This window comes from Pteropus alecto, unplaced genomic scaffold (assembly GCF_000325575.1).
Source record: "Pteropus alecto unplaced genomic scaffold, ASM32557v1 scaffold98, whole genome shotgun sequence".
NCBI classification, from domain to species: Eukaryota; Metazoa; Chordata; class Mammalia; order Chiroptera; family Pteropodidae; genus Pteropus; species Pteropus alecto.
In genome coordinates, this window is record NW_006443570.1 from 21,588,561 (window position 1) to 21,608,620 (window position 20,060).

A 20,060-nucleotide genomic window follows, 5' to 3' on the forward strand; every position below is an offset into this window, starting at 1 on the left:
CCCCTTCCCTGCCCCTTTCAAAAAATACATTCAAGGCAGAATCTATTTATTATACATAGAAGCAAAGAATTTGGAGCTTGTATTTTTCAGTCAGTGGGAGGAGAGGGGCCATGCTGGTAGGTTTTGTAGACAGCACTCAGTGTTAAAAGGGCTGGTGCAGGTTATCTGGCCTTGGCCCATGGACCTGAGGGAAGCTGGCTCCATGGGCCGAGGCGAGGGGCTACCTCAGGACCTACTGAGCAGCTTCCATGTTCTGTTTTGTCTTGAGAACATGAAAAGAGAGTAAGCATGAAAGGACAAAGGTAATATAACAAACACCTACCTAGATTTGACATTTTTGCTTCAGGTGTTTAAATTATAAACAAATGGGAGCATTAATACAGACAACGGTGGAGTTCCATTCATTCCTCTGCAGTGCCTTTCTCCTTCCTTCCACCCTGGGCGGAAACACTACCATATGTTTAATGTGTTTCCTCATAATCTGTTTTCATATTTTAACTGCACATATGTGAATCCTTGAATAATATAGAGCTGTGTTGGATGTGTATTTTAGAAGTATATTTAAATTTTGACATGCCGTAATATTCTGCAACTTGCTTTTTTTCTCACTTAATGTTATATTTTCAAGATTTCTCCCTATCGATATTTTTATTTGGCTCATTTCTTTTCAGTGCCAAGAAGTGTTTCGTTGTATGACTGTACTATGGTTTAATAACTTGTTCCACTGTTGATTGGCAATTGGTTATGTCTGGTTTTTCTGTATTACAAGAACATCACCGTAAATGTCTTCATGCCTGTTTCCTGAGGCAGGCACGTGCCTGATCAGCTTTTGGGTCTGCTGGTTAAGTTCAGGTAGGCCCAGACCCATCCCTTTGACCTCTTGGGTTTTTCTGAGTTTCACCACACAAAGCCCCTTAGCTCTGTAAGGAAAAGAAAGTTTGAGGGGAGCCGGGAGGGACAGAAGAGGTGATCTGATGAACAGAACTGGCAGTCGATGAAGCCAGGACATGGTTTGTATTGTCATCCCCACACTCCACCCCTACCATTCTTTCGTTCTTGTTTGGTTTTTATTTTATGTTAATACATATATCATAACACCATTTGAAAAAACTGAAACATATCTATGTCACCCACATTCCTACCTCACTAACACGACTGTTTTCACTTTTCTAAGTCCCTTTTGGTCTCTCTGTCCACACACTTACACATTTGTCCATAGCTGTAATTGTACACATAGCGTTGTGTATTCTGTATTTTCTACTTAACAATACGTTTTCTATTTAACAATACATTTTCCATCTTGCCACAATCTTCATAACGATCATTTTTGTGGTCACATAATATTTTGCCTTGCCAATGTGCCCTAACCTCCTTTTTCTGTCATAGGGTCTGTTTTCCCTTCCATTTCTCTTCTCAACTCCCAGCAATCTTTGAGTGCTTACTCCCAGCCCCTCAGATCATGTTGCCATCTGGAAGCAGAGAGAGAAAGCTTTCTGAGTCGCAACCCTCCCCAGCTTCTCTGCCCCAGACTCCGCCACCAGTGCCATCTCCTTCAAAACTGCCACTTTCCTTGGCAGGAGAAAAGCAACCAAACTAAACTATGTGAAAGTCTCAGAGTACATGGCTTTGAGATTGTTTTAAATACTTACAAAGAGGCTCCTTCCAGGAGGAAACAGTTGGAGTAGGCTTCTTGGGCCTCGTTCTCCAGCTTTGGAGGGAGATGGTCAAGGGAATTCTTGGGCACTGTTTGTGGTCCAGCACAGCTCCCCAGGGTGGGAGGCTTGGGGCTGAAGCCCTCTCTAGGAGCCTAGAGTCTATGTCCTATGCCCAAAAGTTAAGCTTCGGATGGTGCAAGTAAAAGAACTTCAACCCCAGGTTTGGCAGACGTGCCACTGTAGCTGGAACTCTTGCTGCGGTGCTGACATCATTTCTGTATTCTGTTTCTTTAGCTGACTTTCTCCAGCCAGCATGGAGGTTTCTTTTTATTCTAGAGCAAAGCACCAGTCTTCTGTACCTCTGCCTTCTTATGAGCCAAATAATCAACATAGGGATGATAAAAAAAAAAAAAACGATGAACTTATTTATAACAAGACCTGATAGTTATGAGTACTCACTGTATACCAGATACTCTGCTAAAAAGCATCTGTACTTGTTATCTTTTTTATTCCTCACAACAACCAAATAAGATGGGGACTACCCCCCACTTGATGGCTAGGGAAACGAGGCTCTGAGAAGTTAAGAGACTTGCCTAGATCTTCCTTAGAATTCTATCTGTGCTTTCCCCTCAACCAGCCCAGCCATCCCAGCTGGGAAATAATAAGTTTAAGCGAAGCAGAGATGAGCTGCTCCTTTTCATCCCCTCCAGAGAAGCCCCTTGCTGGTGTGGAAGTTATTTTGTATAAAGGCATCGATTAGAAATTTTCCATTCCCTTTAAGTTTCCCATTAGAGGCTTTGCCCTATTTTCTCCTTAGAAGTCTCTGCTTCAGGGAACCTGCTTCAGGGGAGGGAGAGCAGGGAATGCATGATGGGGGAGGAAAGGGAAGGGGTGATTTTAATCTAGGCCTCCTTCCCCACAGTCTTGGGAAGGAAGAGAAGAGGGAGGTGGGTGGTGCAGATGCTGGGGCCTTCCTGTGCCATAGTCACCAGAGTCCCCAACCCAGGTGCTGTGAGAGACCCCACCAGTGGGTGGCCCAGTAGAAAGCAGCATCTTTTAGAACAGGCAGACCAGAGTTCCTGTCCCAGCTTGGCTACTCGTTAGCCAGATGACCTTGGGTGTGTAACTTGACCTTTTGTAGAAGGAGGATAACCGTACTTCCCGTAACCATCTGTTAGGAGGATTGAGGACTGAGTGGGGTAGTGTCTGTTGTGCCTCGCACAGAACAGATGCACTGGAGAGGCGAGCTTCCCCTCTCTCGCCTGCTCACTCATCTCTGGAGGAAAGCTTGCACTTAGGGCTCTCAGGCCGAGCTAACCAAGATCTGGTTACAGGAAGAGGGCCTGGCACGGCGCATGTCGATTCTTTTCCCCATTCTTGTGCCACAAATGGGCTTCTCTGGGTTGAATCTGACTGGCTATTGTACCAAGTCATTTTCTACGCCACAGTCACATGTGCCTTGTTATCTTGGGCTCAAATACATGGGTCTCGGTACTCAAAGCACCAAATACAAGCAGGGACTCTGGTTTTTCATAGTCGTGGGGAAGGTGTAGCGAGACCCATGGCCTGGGGAGCTACTCCTTGGTGGAATCAGCTGGGGACTCCGGGTCCTTGCCCTGCTGTCCTGGTTCCCACAGGCATGGACTGAAGAGAGGCCCCCGAGAATAGTCCCCTGGAGAAACTGAGGCACCAGACCAGGAAGTAGACTTTTTTGCCTTCAGATTTTACTTTTCCTCCTTTCTCTGTCCTCTGTGCTTGCTTGTCCTCTGCAGACCCAACTTGGCATCCTATGTCTGGGTTACAAACAGAACGGCTGCTGTGTCTAATCATAGCAGTGGGTGGGCCCTGGTTTAACCCAACACTCGTAATTGCCCAATTTCAGGAATACACTGATTCTCTGATTAAAGAACTTCACCAAAGCATTTTTGAGAAGGGGCATGGTGATGGGGAGGCTCTCATCTACAGCCAGCTGGTCCATTGTGGCACAGCCCCAACTTCAGTTAAGGCTGCTGACTCAAAGCCCAGCCCAATCTTCGGAGATGGGGACACACCTGATGTGAGCCCCAGGCCTCCAGGGGATAATGTGCAGCTGTGAGGATGAGACTGGAAATGCCCAAGCCTCCTGTGCTCCAACACACAACTTCTCCGGAGACCTGGACCGCTCTGAGCGCGTCTTAAAGTCCCACGGGAATGGGCCGCGATGTGGTGGGAATGGCTGTCCTCCAGAACCCATTTCTCTCTGGGCCTGTTCCTAACATGTCAAGCCACTTCTTCGAATAGGTGTGAGCATAATGAATTCATTTATTCCTTTTGAATGTAGGCCCACCACTGCATGCCTGCTCTGCTGGCCACCACGGCAGATTACAAAACACCAGGGCCATATTTCTGGTACCTCAGCGTCCCCCTCAATGAAAAGTAAAATGTCAGTGGAGCAAATTACCGACCGAATGCTTTGGAATCTATAAATATTAAATTGCTCTGGCTTCCACTGGCCCACATAAAATTAAAGCTCTGGTCAGCTCTGGAGGAGATGGTTGGTGGTGGGTGGCCACCTCCTGGCTGGAGGAGAAGCAGCGGGGTGCAAAAAGCAGGGAGGTAGAAAACCCAAATGCGACTATAACCCAGGATAGAGTTTTTCTGATTTTTCATTTGAGGCTTTATGGTTGGGGGTCTGTGGGGTTTGCTGGGAGCTTCGTGTTGCATTTCTTACCCCAGCCCAGGACCGTAATGTGAGGGCAGTGCATCGCCAGCAGTGTACTCCCTCCAGGGACTGTCCCCCTTAGAGCCAGTATTGGAACCTCCCCAGGCAGCAGGCTGGAGATTGGGGGTGGGAGCTGCTAGCTCGCTGGCAGCCAGCTGTCCTCCTCCTGTTTTCCTGCTGTAGCCCCTGCCCCAGGCACCTTTCCGACATAGCCCCCTTACCTCATACTCACACTGTTTGGGGGGGTTCTGTCCTGTCTGTGTGAGGACTCCCAACGCATGGTTGATTTGTGCTGGTTTGTGCATCTGTAGCAAGGACACTTCCTGAGAACGTGTTTTTATGCCCCCTTGGTTTAGTTTAGTCTCTTAGCAGGCAGGGGCAGCATCTCCTGCATCTTTGGAATCTGCTTAGAATTTAGTGATTGCTTCCATGTGCCAAGACCCTGTACGAAGCTCTTTAAGTGCACGACTCATTGATCTTTACATAGTGGGATAAGGTAAGAACTGCAGTGCATTCACCATGTGGCAGCGGCGGATATGAGGCCCGGAGAGATGAAGGGACTTGCTCGGGGTTCCATGGAGAAGTTACATGCAGACCCAAGGGAGTTCGGCGGCTGTTTTCTGGCTGAGCCTGGGTGCCATCCCAGGGCTTTCTGATTCTTAATCCTGAGCCTGTATCTTGTCCTGGGTCCTCTTGGGAACTGTGGGTGGGAGCTGGCCCCTCCTGCTGGGTCCCGTGGCCAAGCTTTCTCTCTCCCTTGCAGGCATCCCCACCCTCATTGTGCTGGACCCGCAGGGGGAGGTGATCACACGGCAGGGGCGGGCGGAGGTGCTGAACGACGAGGACTGCAGGGGGTTTCCGTGGCACCCGAAGCCTGTGCTGGAGCTCTCGGACTCCAACGCTGTGCAGCTCAACGAGGGCCCCTGCCTCGTCCTTTTTGTAGGTATGAAGCTCAGGGAAGGGAGGAAGCTCAGCAGGGGGAGGAGGGGACCGGGTGCAGGGCAGGCAGCAGGATAGGACAGAGCTCACATGGAGGGTATCTGTCCCTGCTGCTTCTTTCTGTCACGGAACAATGCAGAGCCTGGGCCTTTGTCTCTCCCAGCAGCCTTGCTTTTGACCCCAATGATTTATTCACAGCTTTCCCACTGTGGGAGGTGTTCTGGGAGCTGCTGCTGTGCTTGCCTTCCTAGCTGCTCCTGACTGCCAGCTGGGAAGAATAGGTCAGGCCCATTGGATGCCCTGCTCCCCCACACCTCATGAACAGACGCGTTGTTGGAAAGAAGCAGAGCTGCAGCAGCTGCAGGATCTGGACACCCTCAGGCCCGGACTCACCCAGGGTGCTCCTGCCAGTCACCTGTGTTCTGACCAGTTGCCCCCAGGGCTTCCGGAGCTGTCCCAGCCCCTTGTGGCCAAGTGCCCCTCTCAGTCTCCACTGTCTCGCCTACTCTGATGCTGAGCTTTGGGTCGAGAGGACACAGAAACATTTACTCTGGATTTCCTACAGCTCCGTGGGGTGACCCTGAATCCTTGTGCAAATGGAGCAGTGGCTTCCCAAAGTCCACCTCACTCTCTGCCTTGGGACTTACTGCTCAATTCCAACTCAAAATAATTCTGGGTACTAGGATCATGGCTGAGATGCTGCCATACCCACTGCACTGAGGGGGTTTGGGGGCATGTACAACATCCTACCCCCGTTCTCTGAATGTCTGGTATGGGGTCCCCAGGGGAGCCATATGCAGACTCAGACAGGGAATTCTTAAGCAGACTGATTTGCAGGCTGGTCCTGTGCTTAGAAGACTGAGGCCCTCTGGGGAGAGCCGGCCTTGGGACTTTCCTGACTGCTGTAGGCTCCCACACCCATGTCCTGGGGCCTGGGAAACAATTCTAAACTAAGAGACAATTGGAAACCTCACTGGCCATCTGCAGATATGGACACAGGGTCCCACAGAGGCAAAGGGTTCCCAGCATCACAGAGCTAATTAGATATGGGTCTGGAATGTATCCTGCAGAGTCTGCACTCCGTAGGCCTCTTGGGCTGCATGGCATTTCTGGGTGAAGGTCATCTGCTGGTACCTGCTCCCCTAACCTCCCCACCCCCCACTCTGCCACTCTTGGGGAGTTGGTTACAGGGTTCAGTAGGAGTGAGCCCTGTGGCCCCCCAGCATATGGCTAATCCTATCCTGCTATTTCACTGGTGACAAGAGATGTCTCCCAGGGGGCCCTGGGGATACTGGTCCCCTGGTTTCCATCCATCAGCCTGTTTCCTCCCAGGGGATTCTGGCTGCCAGCTGTGCCTCCTCACCAACACTACTGACCAGACTATAGTCCTACCCACCACCACAACCACCACCACTTCTGTCATTTTCATTAGGAAATCAAGAGATCCAAGGTCATGGCATCTCATTCTGCGATTGAGAAAATCTACCAGGACCTCAGGTCCTGGTTTAGGGAAAACTCAGTTTCCAAGGTGGGTTTGTGATGAATTCAGTGACAAAGATCACATTTGCCTGGGGCGTTAGTGCTACTCAGTGTGGTGAGTTGTTCCTGGGGGTCATGGTACCGGAGTGCGCTGTGCGAGCAAGTGAGTACCTTCGACCCACTTTCATGCACCCAGGAGCCAAGGCCTGTGTCCCAGGGGAAGCTTCTCCATTCAGGGGCTGCCCAATGGGCGTTTCAGGCCCTGGACTCAGGGTCCCCAGGGGCAGCATCTCTGACAAGTCATTGCGCTTCTTCGTGTCTTTCTCTACCCATCACAGATTCTGAGGATGACGGGGAGTCCGAAGCAGCCAAACAGCTGATTCAGCCAATAGCCGAGAAGATCATCGCCAAGTACAAAGCCAAAGAAGAGGAGGCTCCGCTTCTGTTCTTCGTAGCGGGGGAGGTGAGCACCACTGGGGCCGGCCTAGGCCGACTTTTAGAACATGCCCGATGGGCCCTGGGGCATGTTTGAAGGGGCCCTGGGGTCTGGGGTGACAGCGCGTCTGGGACAGCCCACAGACAAATGTGACGGGAAAGGGCGTGTCATCATCAGTCATGAAGACCATTTCCTGCCCCTGCTGCTTTCCTCATCCATCTTTCTCACTCAGCAGCCGCAGAGCAGCAGGATACTCTCCTAGGACAGAGCCCCCTTGTACCGTCTCCCACTGTGGCTGCTGGGGAGAGTGACAGCCACAGAAATCATGATCAACACTCATTCCCTGGGGGCTAGGTCCAAAGCAGGCCCTTGATGTTTTACAGATTGTCTGCTTGGTTAGTCTTTTCCCACCGGCCTGCAGAGTGACTTTTTCCCATTATAGGGATCCCGCTGGGGGCCACAGCTCTGACCTGCAGTTACCCAGCCAGCCCTAGGTTGGAAACTGCTGATATCTCTGTCTTTCACCCAAGGCTTATCCCTTAAAACTGGACTGGATCAAGCAGAGGACTTTTCACAGGGTTGGGAGGCCAAACCCTTCAGTTAGGCCACCTCTGGCAGGTGCCTGCCTCTCCCAATGTGTAGGAGCCTCCATCCAGTAGACATGGGAATCTTTGTAAGATGGCTGCAGTCAGCGCAGACACCATACCTCGGTCCCCACCCCCAAGAGCCATCCTGCGCATGTGCTCTACCGCCTCCCCCACCCAGCCAGCCAGGCACCCGCCGTAAGCTGGTTATTGACAGATGCATGGTTAGAAGCCCCCCTGCCCTCCTTCCACCCATCTGCACTTTCAGTTGGTCTGAGCCCCGTGCTCATTTCACGCTGTGTTTGGCTCCCAGGAGAGGCAGCAGCAGCCACCCCGAACTACCACCCATTCATCATCTCCTCAGTAGCTGCCTCTGCTAAGCCCTGCTGGGCCCCTTGCAGGCAGCCAAAGTCACCCTGCTTGGCTGTGGGGTGGTGGGAACAAAGGTTCACAGGGCCCTGCCTTGGGGCTACACAAGCCCACTCCACACAAAGCACAAATGGAGACTGCTCTGAATTTATTTAACTCTAACCCCTTTTGAATGGCTCTGAGAGAAAAGATGGGAGCAGAACAGGAAAGGCTTAGCCAGGTTGTGGGTGGGGCTGGAGGGCTCTAGAAACTGCTGTAAAATTGTGGCTGAAAAGGAGCATTTGCAAGTTTTCTACATACCAGGCACCAAGCCAAGTACTTCCCTTATACCATCCCGTTTGTCCCCACCTCTCTGGCTGGGGACATAATCATTACCATTTCACAGATGAGGAAAGAGAATCTCTGAGAGGGTGAGAGACTGCTCCCCATCTCTGATGGCTGGGCTGTGAGTGTTCGCTGGCTCTCACACCTCGCCTAGCCCCCATGTGAGCTGGTACTAGATCCATTTTACAGGGCATGAGACCTGGGCTCGGAGAAGTAACTTGCCAGATCACACATTAAGTAGGTAGCAGAGAGAGGAGTGAATATGAGGTTGCTATGACTCCAGAAATGGTGTCCTTTTGTCCTTTGGTTTGGCAGACGGACAGGCCCAGGCCTAAAAGGAAGGATGGGACAGAGGAGCCTGGTCATCCACTGCTCCAGTTCCCCACCTGGCCACCCCGTCCTTCCTGTGCTCTTCACCTGGGCTCTTAGCCTTGGCAGCTCTCTTGGTCCGATTCTCTGGCCTCGTGCTCAGAAGTAAGGCCACGTGGAATGGTGGTGGGCACAGGGCACTGCAACATCAGGCACTGACCGAACGGCTCTGAGTGCAGAACTCTGCCCTCTCACATTCCACCAGGGCCACGGGGGACCCCTAGTTTGTCTAGATCCTATTTGCTCTGGCAGGCAGAAATCTTCCCTTCTGAAGCCTGATAACAGACATTAAAATTCATCTACCTGTGTTTTGCTCAGAGGGAGAGGGAAGGGGAGGCAATGGGAATTCAATGTACGGTATTTGTCCAGGTGTCTCCCTCTGTTTATCATGAAGATTGTTTATTAACCAGTATGGAGGGCCCGAATTAGGTGAACAGTGTTGAACGTTGAATCACCCAGCACCTGCTGGGAAGTACATGCTGTTTCTGGGGTGGGGGAAATAATGCGAACACTAATAATCTTCCTAAAGATTTGCCCTTTGAGAAATGAATGTCTTTAGTCTCAGAAACTGGTGAGCTGTATAGTTTATGCATTCCTGGCATTTAAGGCCAGGAATACCCCACGCCTTTTCTCTGCAGGGCAACTCATGTCTTTTCATTCAGTTTAGAATATTGCATATTTTAGTGTGAGATCTCCTTTGGATGGGTATGTAGACTTCATTTTCTGTTACCTACCAAACAAGGATTGACAGCGTAAAAGGTAATCTCAAATGGTTGCTCCCTTGGAAATCTGTCTCCTGTCTTTGGATTTTCATGTTTGCCTTTATACTTAATAAGGTTACATTTGATTTTAGGGGAATTCATCTGGACAGTCACTGGGAATATATGATAAAGGGCCAGCTTCCTGCTCAGATAAATACAGCGCCCCATGCAAACTTCAGTAGTACTTAGCCCTGTCTTCCAGGCTGGCTGTGCGGCTCCTGCCCCCTGAAACCACAGGGGTGGGGTGGGGGCAGTTCTGTTTAAAATGTTCCAGAGCTGAGGTCCAGATGGGCCTCAGGTAATCCACAGTGGGGCTGCAAATGATTCAGAGTTGATTGCAGAAGTAAGTAATCAAAGGACATCACATTTTTACAAAGCAGAGGACACAGAAAAGTTACCTTCATGCTAATAAAGAAGACTTGCCTGGAAGATTGGGCTGATGCAGAGACAATTTTATGAACCAGCCTCCTTCTCTGCAAGGCAGGGCAGGGTCCACTGCTCCCCGTTCTCAGAGCCCATCTTTCCTGGAAAGGGCCCGCTCTTTAGGATGATGAGGGATGAGTTCCATTCTTTGCCATCTGGGGAACCTAGACCCAGGGGACTCTCTACTGATTCTTGAAAACTTACTGGTTCTCTCTCCCTTCTGGTGACTTCCAGGATGATATGACTGACTCCCTGCGAGATTACACCAACCTGCCCGAGGCTGCCCCTTTGCTCACCATTCTGGACATGTCAGCCCGGGCCAAGTACGTGATGGACGTGGAGGAGATCACCCCTGCCATTGTGGAGGCCTTTGTGAATGACTTCCTAGCAGAAAAGCTCAAACCAGAGCCCATCTAGTGGGGCTCCGGCCTCATGAGACGTTATTTAAAACTCAGTCTTCTCCTCCTCCTTCTTCCCTTCCTTCCCTCCGCCCATGGACTTTTCCAGCGTGTCCTGAATCACACAACCCAAGTGTCCAACCTCTCTGTGGTGCCTTGTTTTCTGCATTAACTCCTCAGCTAGCACCCTAGGGTGCGCATCCTCTCAGCAGCAGAAGAACCCACCATGTTTGGAGACTCTGCTTGGGATTGACAGGGCTGCCGTAACCTGGCCAGAGCTGGGGCTGCATCACTCTCTTAGTCACCAGCTCTTGGTGAAGTATCTTCCAGGGTGTTCTGCCGAGTGGGCGTGAAGGGACAGCGCATTGGTGCTCTGGCTCTGCCTCTGGTGTCAGCATGCACACGCAGAGCCGACTCAGCTCAGTGACACAGGTGGAGCAGGGAAAGGGCTGCAGCCTCATTAGGCCTCAGCTTGGAGCTGCTGGTGGGAACATCCTTTCCTAGGTGACTTAGTCTGTCTTGGTCTGAGGGCAAAACACTAGCTTGTCAGTCAGTTCTTAGGCAGGGACTACCTGGATCTCAAAGGAAGGTTGTGGTCTTTTCTGGTGAGAAAAAGAGTAGCTATGGTAATGATTCATATAGGAATTGCTTACTTTGAGCTCCTACCATGTGATAAGAGCTTCTCATTCCTTCCTTCTCTCTCTTTCTTCCTTGATCTTGGCCTTCTCTAAGTTTCTGTCTTCTCATACAAACAGCCCCTACTAGCTTGGAATTTTGTTAATAAATTCTTCCCCTTGGACATCGTCCCAAGAAGATGCACTTGGCCCTGGTTCTTGAAGGAATGCTGCCTCACCAGTGCAGACCTCAGCCCAGCTCTGGGCCTAGGGCCGCTGGAGCTCTGGTGAGGTGGCAGTGCCCACCTTTGGTTACCCCTGCCATTCCCTTTTCTTTTTAAAGCAGAATTAAAAAGAGACGAGAAATTACCAGAAGCCTAGCTTTTTCCTAAGAAGCTGCAGAAAGAGCTGTGCCCCAGGGTATGAGTAAGGGCAGAGGACATGTTGATAAAGAGTAGGCCTTGGAGCCACTTAGCTAGACCCAGGTAGCTCAGCTTCTTATTTGGGCTGAACTGACTACAAAAAGGAAAATTTCAGCACCTGTGTACTAAGGATTTGGGAAAGAGGGCTTTGCCTGGGGACTTTCAGGATTTTAGCCTATCTCAGCCAGCCAGATGTCAGAGTCTTTAAAACACTTCCAGGCCTTACCCCTGGCTCCACTTCACAGCACTCTGCCAACTAAGATCATTTATTTGGAAAACCCAGCTCCCCCAATTAGCTGTAACACCATTGCTCCTTGCCAAATTGAATTGTTGATTTGTAGTTCAGAGGTACAAAATTAGTTGGCAATTAGACTATTACTCGATGTCACCAGCCTGAAATGCAATCACCTAGTAAGAAATAAAGCAGGCATCTCTGGACGTTATCAACCACTTGGCCTTTTCTGTCCTTAAAAACAAAAACCTTTTGCTTATGGTGCTGTGCTCTTAGGAGGTGGACAGTGGGATGGGTTGGGGGGACATATCAGATCCTCTTGACTTTCATTGGATACCTGGGAGCTATGCATCAGAATTTTTGAGAACTCCAAGACCTAACACAGTCACCCATCACATCTTCCAGAAGCTAGAAAGTTCATTTGAATTAGAGCCAGAGCTCAGGCCTCCATCTCTCCTGGTTCAACTTGCCCTTGCTGGGGGTAGATTCTCAGATTACAGACATGCTTGTGGATTCTCATACTCATTCCCTCCTTACAATGGAGCAGATGCTCTGAAGCCTGAGAAAAACAGGTAGGGAAACACAAGACCCAGATGGATCTCCCTGTGCAGAATGGGAAAATAGTTGGAGACCCTCAAACTGACTTCTACCTTAGGGCTAGAGGCCCATCTGGGAACCTTGCCAGTGTCTCCTTTGTGGGGTGGGATGGATGTGGGAACAAGGTTGACCTTGCTTGGAAGATGGCCAGGGGGCAGGGTTTCTGTCTATGCCCTATATTGGGATGACCTTGGAGGAAACAAAAAGTGGTCTCTCTTAGAAGCTTATCTTCTGGGACAGAAGGTGAAGTCCAGTGAGGAGTCATTTATGATCCTCCTATGTCTTTCACAGGGCTGACTGAACTACTTGCCACTAATGTGAACTGGATTCTTGATTCCAAAATTCTCTTTTCAGAGTAGGCGTGAAGGTTAGTTAAGATCAGTGAGAATGTTTACTAAAAAGGTGCTTAGTTTTATATAGTGGTGACTTTGGGGGGAGGAATGCGGGAGGAGGATCACTTCACCCCAGTGCCCACGAAATAGCCACATCTCAATAGTGTGAGGGATCTTAAACGTTATTGATGCAGACGAAGTGGGTGGCTTCTTAATTTCCACTAAGCATCTCTAAAATACCTTAAAATTCTTGTCGCTAATTGGAAGCAGGTTAAAACACCAGCTGTGGCACATTCAAGGGCTTCCGAAGGCAGCTAAGGGAACCAAGCCCTGCAGGCTGAGGCAGGATGGCGGTTGTAAAAATGCCACCCTGGGGTTCCAGGTCTGTGTTCACCTCGATGACTTCCAGATCCCGTTGTAGCCTGTTTTCACAAGAGGTGAGATTTTTTTTTTTTTTTTTTTACCTGTCCCTGACAATAAAGATCTGCTTAAGATAAAGGGTATATGTTTGCATTGATATTACAGTGGGCAGCTGCAAATGCCAGTGGGTGACTGAAAACTAGCTTCCTTTCCAAGAGTGAGGTGGCTGCCTGCTATGTTTCTTTCAAAGAGTGTGTCCTCGAAATCAGTAGCTCTCACTTATCTGAGCACAGGGAGCCAGTACTGCTTTTCTGGCATCAGCCAAGCTTCCAGTGGTAATTTTCAGCCAGACTTTGTTTTTTCCTGTTGCCTAATTAAAGACACTGAAAAGCTGTTCTCTCCTTCTGCTGCCTTGTTCTGGGGCAGCAAACTGAATTCTGCAATGACGTAAACACAAAGTAGGATATGGTCCAGGAACAGATCCACCGGATCTAATAAGCTGTTGCACTGTCACCTTAGGGAGAAAACCACGTGTGTGCATGCACGTGTGACAATGCTGTACACTCGCATTGTAGCGCTGGGAAAGACGTGAGCGAGTGTCTGGCCCAGGCCTCTCCAGTCATGCAAGGAGGGGTGTGCACACATTCTAGTCAGTGTCATTTCCTCTGGCCAGCCTGGGCAGGCCCGTGCTTACGCAGTAGGACTGGGACACCACTGTAGTGTAGTCTGTGGGGAGGCTCAGCCATGTTCTTCACAGCTTCTCTCTGGGTGCTACAGTGTGAACTGACAACTAACCAGAGGCCAGGATCTTTCAAGTTCCAGGATCTTTCAAGTTTGCCCTGTAATGGCTGTGTGGAAGTGAGCACTTAGCCCACATCCCTCTTTGCTGATACCAACAAGGACAAGAGCACCCCCCGCTTTCCTCCAGGCAGGCTGCTCAAGGGAGAATTCTTTGGGGACAAATAGCTGTTGTTTATTAGCTTCATTATTTCTGCTAATACTGCATGTGCAAAGGATGAAATATTTTCCAGGAAACAAAAGGTTTTATATTCGGTCTGCTCTGGGGCTGGCATTTCTCCTTCTGGGGGAAATATAACATTAGGATGCTCTGGGCACACCTTATATGTGAAAGCATGAAGTAAATATGCTTCATTTTCAAGGCATAAGTATGTCTCCTCCCTTGGTGTTTGGAGTCTCTCCCATGCCAGGAAATGTATTATTAGATTTGGGTAGGACTTGTTCTGAGGGACTGTTGGATTTCCATTAAATAATGTGCCAAGACATGAAAGCCTCTGTCCCCAGGCCCACAGGCCAGTGGGAAGCCCAAAGGAGAGACAGCCTCAAGTCTGGATTTGTGGGTGCTCGTGCCCCACACAAATGAGTCACCCACACAGGCTAGAACTAGGATAGATATAGTAGGAGGCATGATCTCAGGACCAGGGCCAAAAAATAAACCTCCTTTAGACATCAGAAGACATGGGAGTGCCCAACCAATCAAGAGCTACTCTGCCAGCTTGCAGTCAGTATGTGCCCTCATTTCCCATTAAAGAGGTACAAGGGAGGCTGGGAGGCCAGACCCTGCTGCAGCCATGTTGCCTCCCCAACCTTTGTTCCCTTCTTGCATTTTGAAGCAGCAGCAGCTTTGGTGATGGCCCTCACCAACTAACTCTTAGGCTTCAAATGAAAACAGCTCTTTCCTACAAAACAAGTGCAGTAACAAAACTGATACTATCCATGTGTTCAGATTCCTCAGCCATACTGGGCCTTTGAGCAGCAGCCCCAGCTTCCTGAGGCTTTCAGCGAGGATTGTTTGCAGCTGCTTCAATGTAACATGGCAACCTAGTTCAGAGACTAAGACATCCAGAGCAGTCATCCTGGCTCATTCATTAATTTGGCTTCTAGCTTATTACCTTTGTGTATTAATTGATGAAAATAGACAAAATAAGACCTTGGAGTTTAAAGGTGTCTACATGAGTGTTTTTCCTAAAAAAAAATTTAAAGGTGAGCCAGTCAGGTCTGCTCCTACAGGAGGGCAGAGGTGGCTCAGCCAAGAGGGAGGATTCAGGCACTGCAGTGCAACTGGTAGTTTTCAGCACTAGCCATGGTACCATGCATGGGTGAGGTGCTATCACCGAGGTCTTTGGTGGCAGAGTGACAAAAGTGGAGCTGAAAGCAACGCATCTTAGATGGTGGTGATATCTGGTGTTGCTGTTAATCCTGGGGCAAGTGGTAGGTCCCAGGTGGAACCAGTCCTGAGGTCTGTTCATCTTCTGGGCTTTAATGATGGATTGTAACCAGAAGCTGGCAGCTGTGACTGGGGAAAGAGGAAGTTTCAGCTCTCCCTGCCCTGAAGCTCCAAGCCAAGGGTGAGGCAGAGGGTTCCTGGTGCGGCATGAGGACATCAGCATTTGCCCAAAGCTGTTTTCCCAGAGGACCCCAAAGGGGAAAGTTACATTAATTTTGTTTGCTGCAGCCACTCCCCATTTCTGTGCATTTTCTTAAATTTTTGGTCCAATGCCTTCCTATACTTCAGATTCTCTCGAATCAGTGACAACTCGATGGGTCTCTGCCTTCAGCACCTCTGAACACAAATGGCTTGCAAAATGCCCTGTGGTGGAGAAAGACTTTTGACTCCATCCTTTTTTCAGTAATTTAAATCCAAGAAAAATCCCCATCCCTGTTCGGGATTGGGAGTGGTTTTGAGGCGTGGCTGCCACCTTGTGGCAAAAATCATATTACAGCTATGCTCAACACAAAGGCAAGGGGCAGCTTGGTCGACCTTCTGACAGCTGCTCTTTCAGCCAAGCAGTGTTTTGCTTGTCATATACTGCTCAGTTCTTATTCTTATTTCCTGGGATAAATGGTGACAGAGCAAATGTTGGCCTCAAAATTGAGAATTCAAGATAGTGATTTTCCAATATCACTCAGCAAACAACTTTACCATTTGCTTCCCCTGTAGTCATTTTAAAGTAAAAAAAATTTGTCCTCCCCTGTTAAATCATACCCACAAAAATACAAAAGGAACTCACAAGGCATGGCCTATAACAAGAATGGGATGTAAATTTCTTTTCCGTCTTAACCCCAGGATGATAAAATAGGCTTAGAATTACTTGCCAGGTATGCTGTTTTGCATTGTTTTGTTTTTCTGAACAAGAACAAGGTAAAGGGTTTATTGTTCTTTCATTGACTTATTTTGTAAAAAATATCAGGAGGAACAGTAATCCAGGGACAAAAATTGCAAGAGACTGGTTTCATGCCAGAAAGGCATGAGCTTCCTTTGATGACTTGTTTCTCTAGCACTTTTCCAAAGGTGTTGAGACCAAATGTCAATAGACTCAAGGGGTACAGTTCTCTGGGCTGTCTCCCAGATTTAGCATTATGGCTATGAAGCTGGCAGGCTAGGCCGCAGCCTTTCTGGGCTCAGAACTCTAGAAAGGCTGTGGGCTCATCTACTTTCTAAAAGCTAACGGTCTCAAGAACAACCTGTGGCCATTTGCATTGGACATTTGTGTGGGGCCTTGGGCAGGCCTGGACCAGAGTGGGGCACCAGAGCAATGGCTCCGGCTGGTCAGCCTGGGAGAGCATAGCCAACCAGAGATTGTTCCTGCAAAAACCCCTCCCCTCAAACATACCAAAGCAATCCCACCCTGCCACTTTGGGTACAAGCCATACTTGCTCTCTTAGTTCTCTTGAGAGGAAGTTTTACCAGGGAGCTGGGGGAGCTGATGGGGAAGAAAGGGTGGCTGCAATTTCTCTTGGACATGCCGGCAACCTGACCTCCCCGGAATGAGCAGCTGAAGGGCTCCCAAGGAATACTAACCATTATAGGAACCACTGTACGGGAGGGATGTGGTAAAACTACAGTTAGTGTCATCCTCAACTCCAACCATATTCTGTGGTTGCAAAAGCATTGCTTGAAATAGGTCCCATACTCCAGTCCCACCCACACCCTTCCCACAGTGATTTAAAACAGTGATTACCACCTGCATTTGCCCTTGTGTCTCTGGCTACATCCCAGCTAGCACCTGGTAGGTAAGGATCTAGCTTGCCCTGGTTCCCTGGGGGTTTGAGAGAAGAACAGCAGGGTCTTGCTACAGGGTTGTGGGCCCAAGGGCCCCCAAGCTCTCATCCTCAGAGCCTCAGCCTCTCTCCCATCGAAGGAGCCCTCTGTTTACACAGCAGCCAGGAATGTTGGCATATTCCAAGCAGGATCTGTTCCTCTATATGGCGGGGAGAGGGGATTAATGTAAATAAGGAACTCAAGTCATTACATTTAACCAAAAGTGTTAATATAAATTCAGACTGACAGTAGGAAGCTAGAAAGAAGGGTATGACTTTCCTGACAAGATGCAGAATTAGGCTGAAGATTTTAAAACTGTTTCCTTCTTTTCTGAACAGAGTCCTCAAAAAGATATCTGCAGAGGTGCTACAAATGCATAACGCCAGCTGTTTCGCCAGAAATGGGCAGGGGGGATTGTGTTACACATATACAGTGGCTGTTTACATCAAGACTTAAACAAACAATTGCAAAGACTGACACAGCCAGAATGAAAAACCAGCTAGCTACTGAATGCCATCACCTGTAGCCCATGTGTATATATATTTATATATATATAAGGATTTTGACCTTTGTTATTTTTGAGGATAAGCAGAAATCGATGGGAACTCTTCCTTTCCCAATAACCATGCAATAGCATCACCCTACCTGCTGCCTCCTGAATTTGGCCTGAGAGCTAGTAACCAACTCTACCAACCTCCTAACAATGTAGGAGGAACTGGAGACAACCTCAAACCAAGGACTGACTGCCATGTCCCCTCTCAGTGGTAACTCCTGTCTCTGCTCAAGTGTTCCGCCCTTAACCGCAGTTGTCTTTTCCCTTCAAAAAGTAAGATGCTGGCAGCCATGGCCGAGTTCAGGCTGTCCACACCAGGCACGACAGGGATCAACAGCCTCTTGCCCCCAGTGCTCTCAGCCAACTGCAGGGACTCCAGGCTCACGCCGTGGGTCTCCCCACCTATGACCACAGCTGCTGGTGCCTCTGTCCAGTCCAAGTCGTAATTCTGGACCTCAAGTTCAGGGAGCCAGCCTTTACTGTCCCCAGTTTCTGGATCCTCTTCCTCCTCCTCATACTTGTGAAACTTTGAGAGTTGTCGGTCACACATCCAACCATAGTCACTGGCTTTATTGGACTTCTGGGGCTGGGCATAAAGGCCACAGTTGTCAGCTACGTAGACCCGGGTGTCGGTGGGCAAGTAGCTGGGCACCACTTCCCAGTCCAGATTGTTGATAATGGGCACCTGGAAATGCGCACCCATACCTGCCCGCAGCACTTTGGGCTCCCAGGCGTCCACACAGCCTAGAAAATAACAGGATCCAACCAACATTACAAATCTCAAATGAGGGGACTTTGGAGTAAATCAGATTAGTTCTAGATTAGGAGATAAAAAATGTCCTATTGTAGCCTTGATAGCTGGCACCTCTGCCTCCCAAGTAATGGCAGTGTCCAGCAAAGGGACTGTAGGAGGAGTTCCTGCTAAAGCTGAAACAGATGTTATTCATCCTTTCAACAATTACCACACACATGTGCCAGACACCGTACAGGAGAGGCAAAGAGCATTAAAGACTCTAACCTCAAGGAGCTCATAATATAAAAGCATGAACAGGGTAACAGGAAACCCTTGTACAAAGCAGGGCTATCAGGAAAAACATCCCAGAGAACATGACACTGAATTGGATCTTCAAAAATAGGATCTTGGTAGAGCAAGGCCCAGGCAGAGGACAAGGTTACAGAAGGGGGAAGAATGCCACAGTCCAAGAACTGTAAGTAAGGTGGATCAGGCCAATTAATGGGTGAGGGTGTGGTGGGAGGCAAGACGAGAGGCAGGCAAAGACCAATTTAAAGGAAGCTGGGTATGCCAGGCTGAGGAGTTTAGGATTTTATCTAAAAGACAGTATAATGCCATTGAAGGATTTTAAAGCAGTGACAGAATCTGGTTTATGATTTAGAAAGACACATTTGGCTTCAATGTTGAATCTGGATTGGAACAGGAAAGATACCAGAGATGGGAAAATTAGATTAGTGGCAATTTGAGTAATCCAGGCAGAACCAAAGCAATGGCCTTGTCATTCACACACACACACGCCTGCTCTTACACCATAATAAGAAGGCTGAAAATCATTCTTTTATGTATAGGCACGTGCTAAGCCCAACCCCTTCTATGCATTGGCAGACACTTCGCCTTTCCCAAGATCACAGGCTGGAAGAGAGTAGGACCAGGGCACCACAAATCTACCATCCTCCCCTGACTTCTTAGCACAAGTCTCCTCATTACAAGTTAGTTTTAGAAGAGGGGTCAGACTCATGAGGCAAGCCATCTAGTGTGACCCCCCTAACTGGTAGTGAGTACAGGGCAAGATGAAATCCCCCATCTTCATGTCCTAGATACTGGGCAGCACACCATGGGTTCCCTACTTTTTCCTACTCTTTACACACCAGCCACCAGCAACAATGAGAAAACCACTACTGCTTGGATTATACAGGTACATTTTCAAAACAACACCTCTCAGAGCCCTCAACAATGGGGTGGGTAAGCTGGTACTAATAATAGCTCTCACGCTGGCAGAGAAATGCGCTCTGACAAGGTGTGCTTGGGGAAAGAGGAAAGGAGCAACTTAGGCAAGTCTCAGCAATGGGTGCCACTACTAGTTTACATTGAATGGTGAGTAGCTTGAGTGTTTCTGATGAATGATCCTCTCCCCTTAAGTTGTAATAGGAATTTTAGGCATGTCTCAACCAACTGTGAGGCAAATCTGTTTAGAGCCAAGCCTACTAATCCCCATTTCTGATGAGAGGAGGGGAAAAAAAAGACGTAATGAGGCTAATTTGTGTTGGGGGGTGTTGGACTCCTGGGTCTAAAGGAAACATCACACTGTGACAGCATTCTTTTCACAGGATTCAAAATGTCAAGAGTGACAAAGGTCTCATATGCCCAACAATTTGGGAACTCGAGATCATTAAGTAAAAGACTTAAAACCAAGCGTTAAAATTGGCATCACTTTCTTTC

The 20,060-nt window shown here is 48.9% G+C and overlaps 2 protein-coding genes across 8 annotated transcripts in view; one reads left to right on the forward strand and one right to left on the reverse strand.

The window, feature by feature from the left end:
• Positions 1-11,921, forward strand: part of NXN (nucleoredoxin) — a 140,718-nt gene extending 128,797 nt beyond the window's left edge. For 4 of the 5 annotated variants that reach the window (XM_025041790.1, XM_025041788.1, XM_025041787.1 and 1 more), the window contains 3 exons: positions 5,120-5,299; positions 7,113-7,237; positions 10,275-11,921. In XM_025041790.1, coding sequence (XP_024897558.1) covers positions 5,120-5,299; positions 7,113-7,237; positions 10,275-10,457 — 488 coding nt within the window. In that variant the 3' untranslated portion in view covers positions 10,458-11,921. The remainder of the gene's footprint in view (positions 1-5,119; positions 5,300-7,112; positions 7,238-10,274) is intronic. The other variant, XM_025041791.1, reaches the window with a different exon arrangement.
• A 5,341-nt stretch (positions 11,922-17,262) lies between these two features.
• Positions 17,263-20,060, reverse strand: part of MRM3 (mitochondrial rRNA methyltransferase 3) — a 6,183-nt gene continuing 3,385 nt past the window's right edge. For all 3 annotated transcript variants that reach the window (XM_006925049.3, XM_015599179.2, XM_015599178.2), the window contains one exon: positions 17,263-18,352. In XM_006925049.3, the coding sequence (XP_006925111.1) occupies positions 17,814-18,352 (539 nt within the window). In that variant the 3' untranslated portion in view covers positions 17,263-17,813. The remainder of the gene's footprint in view (positions 18,353-20,060) is intronic.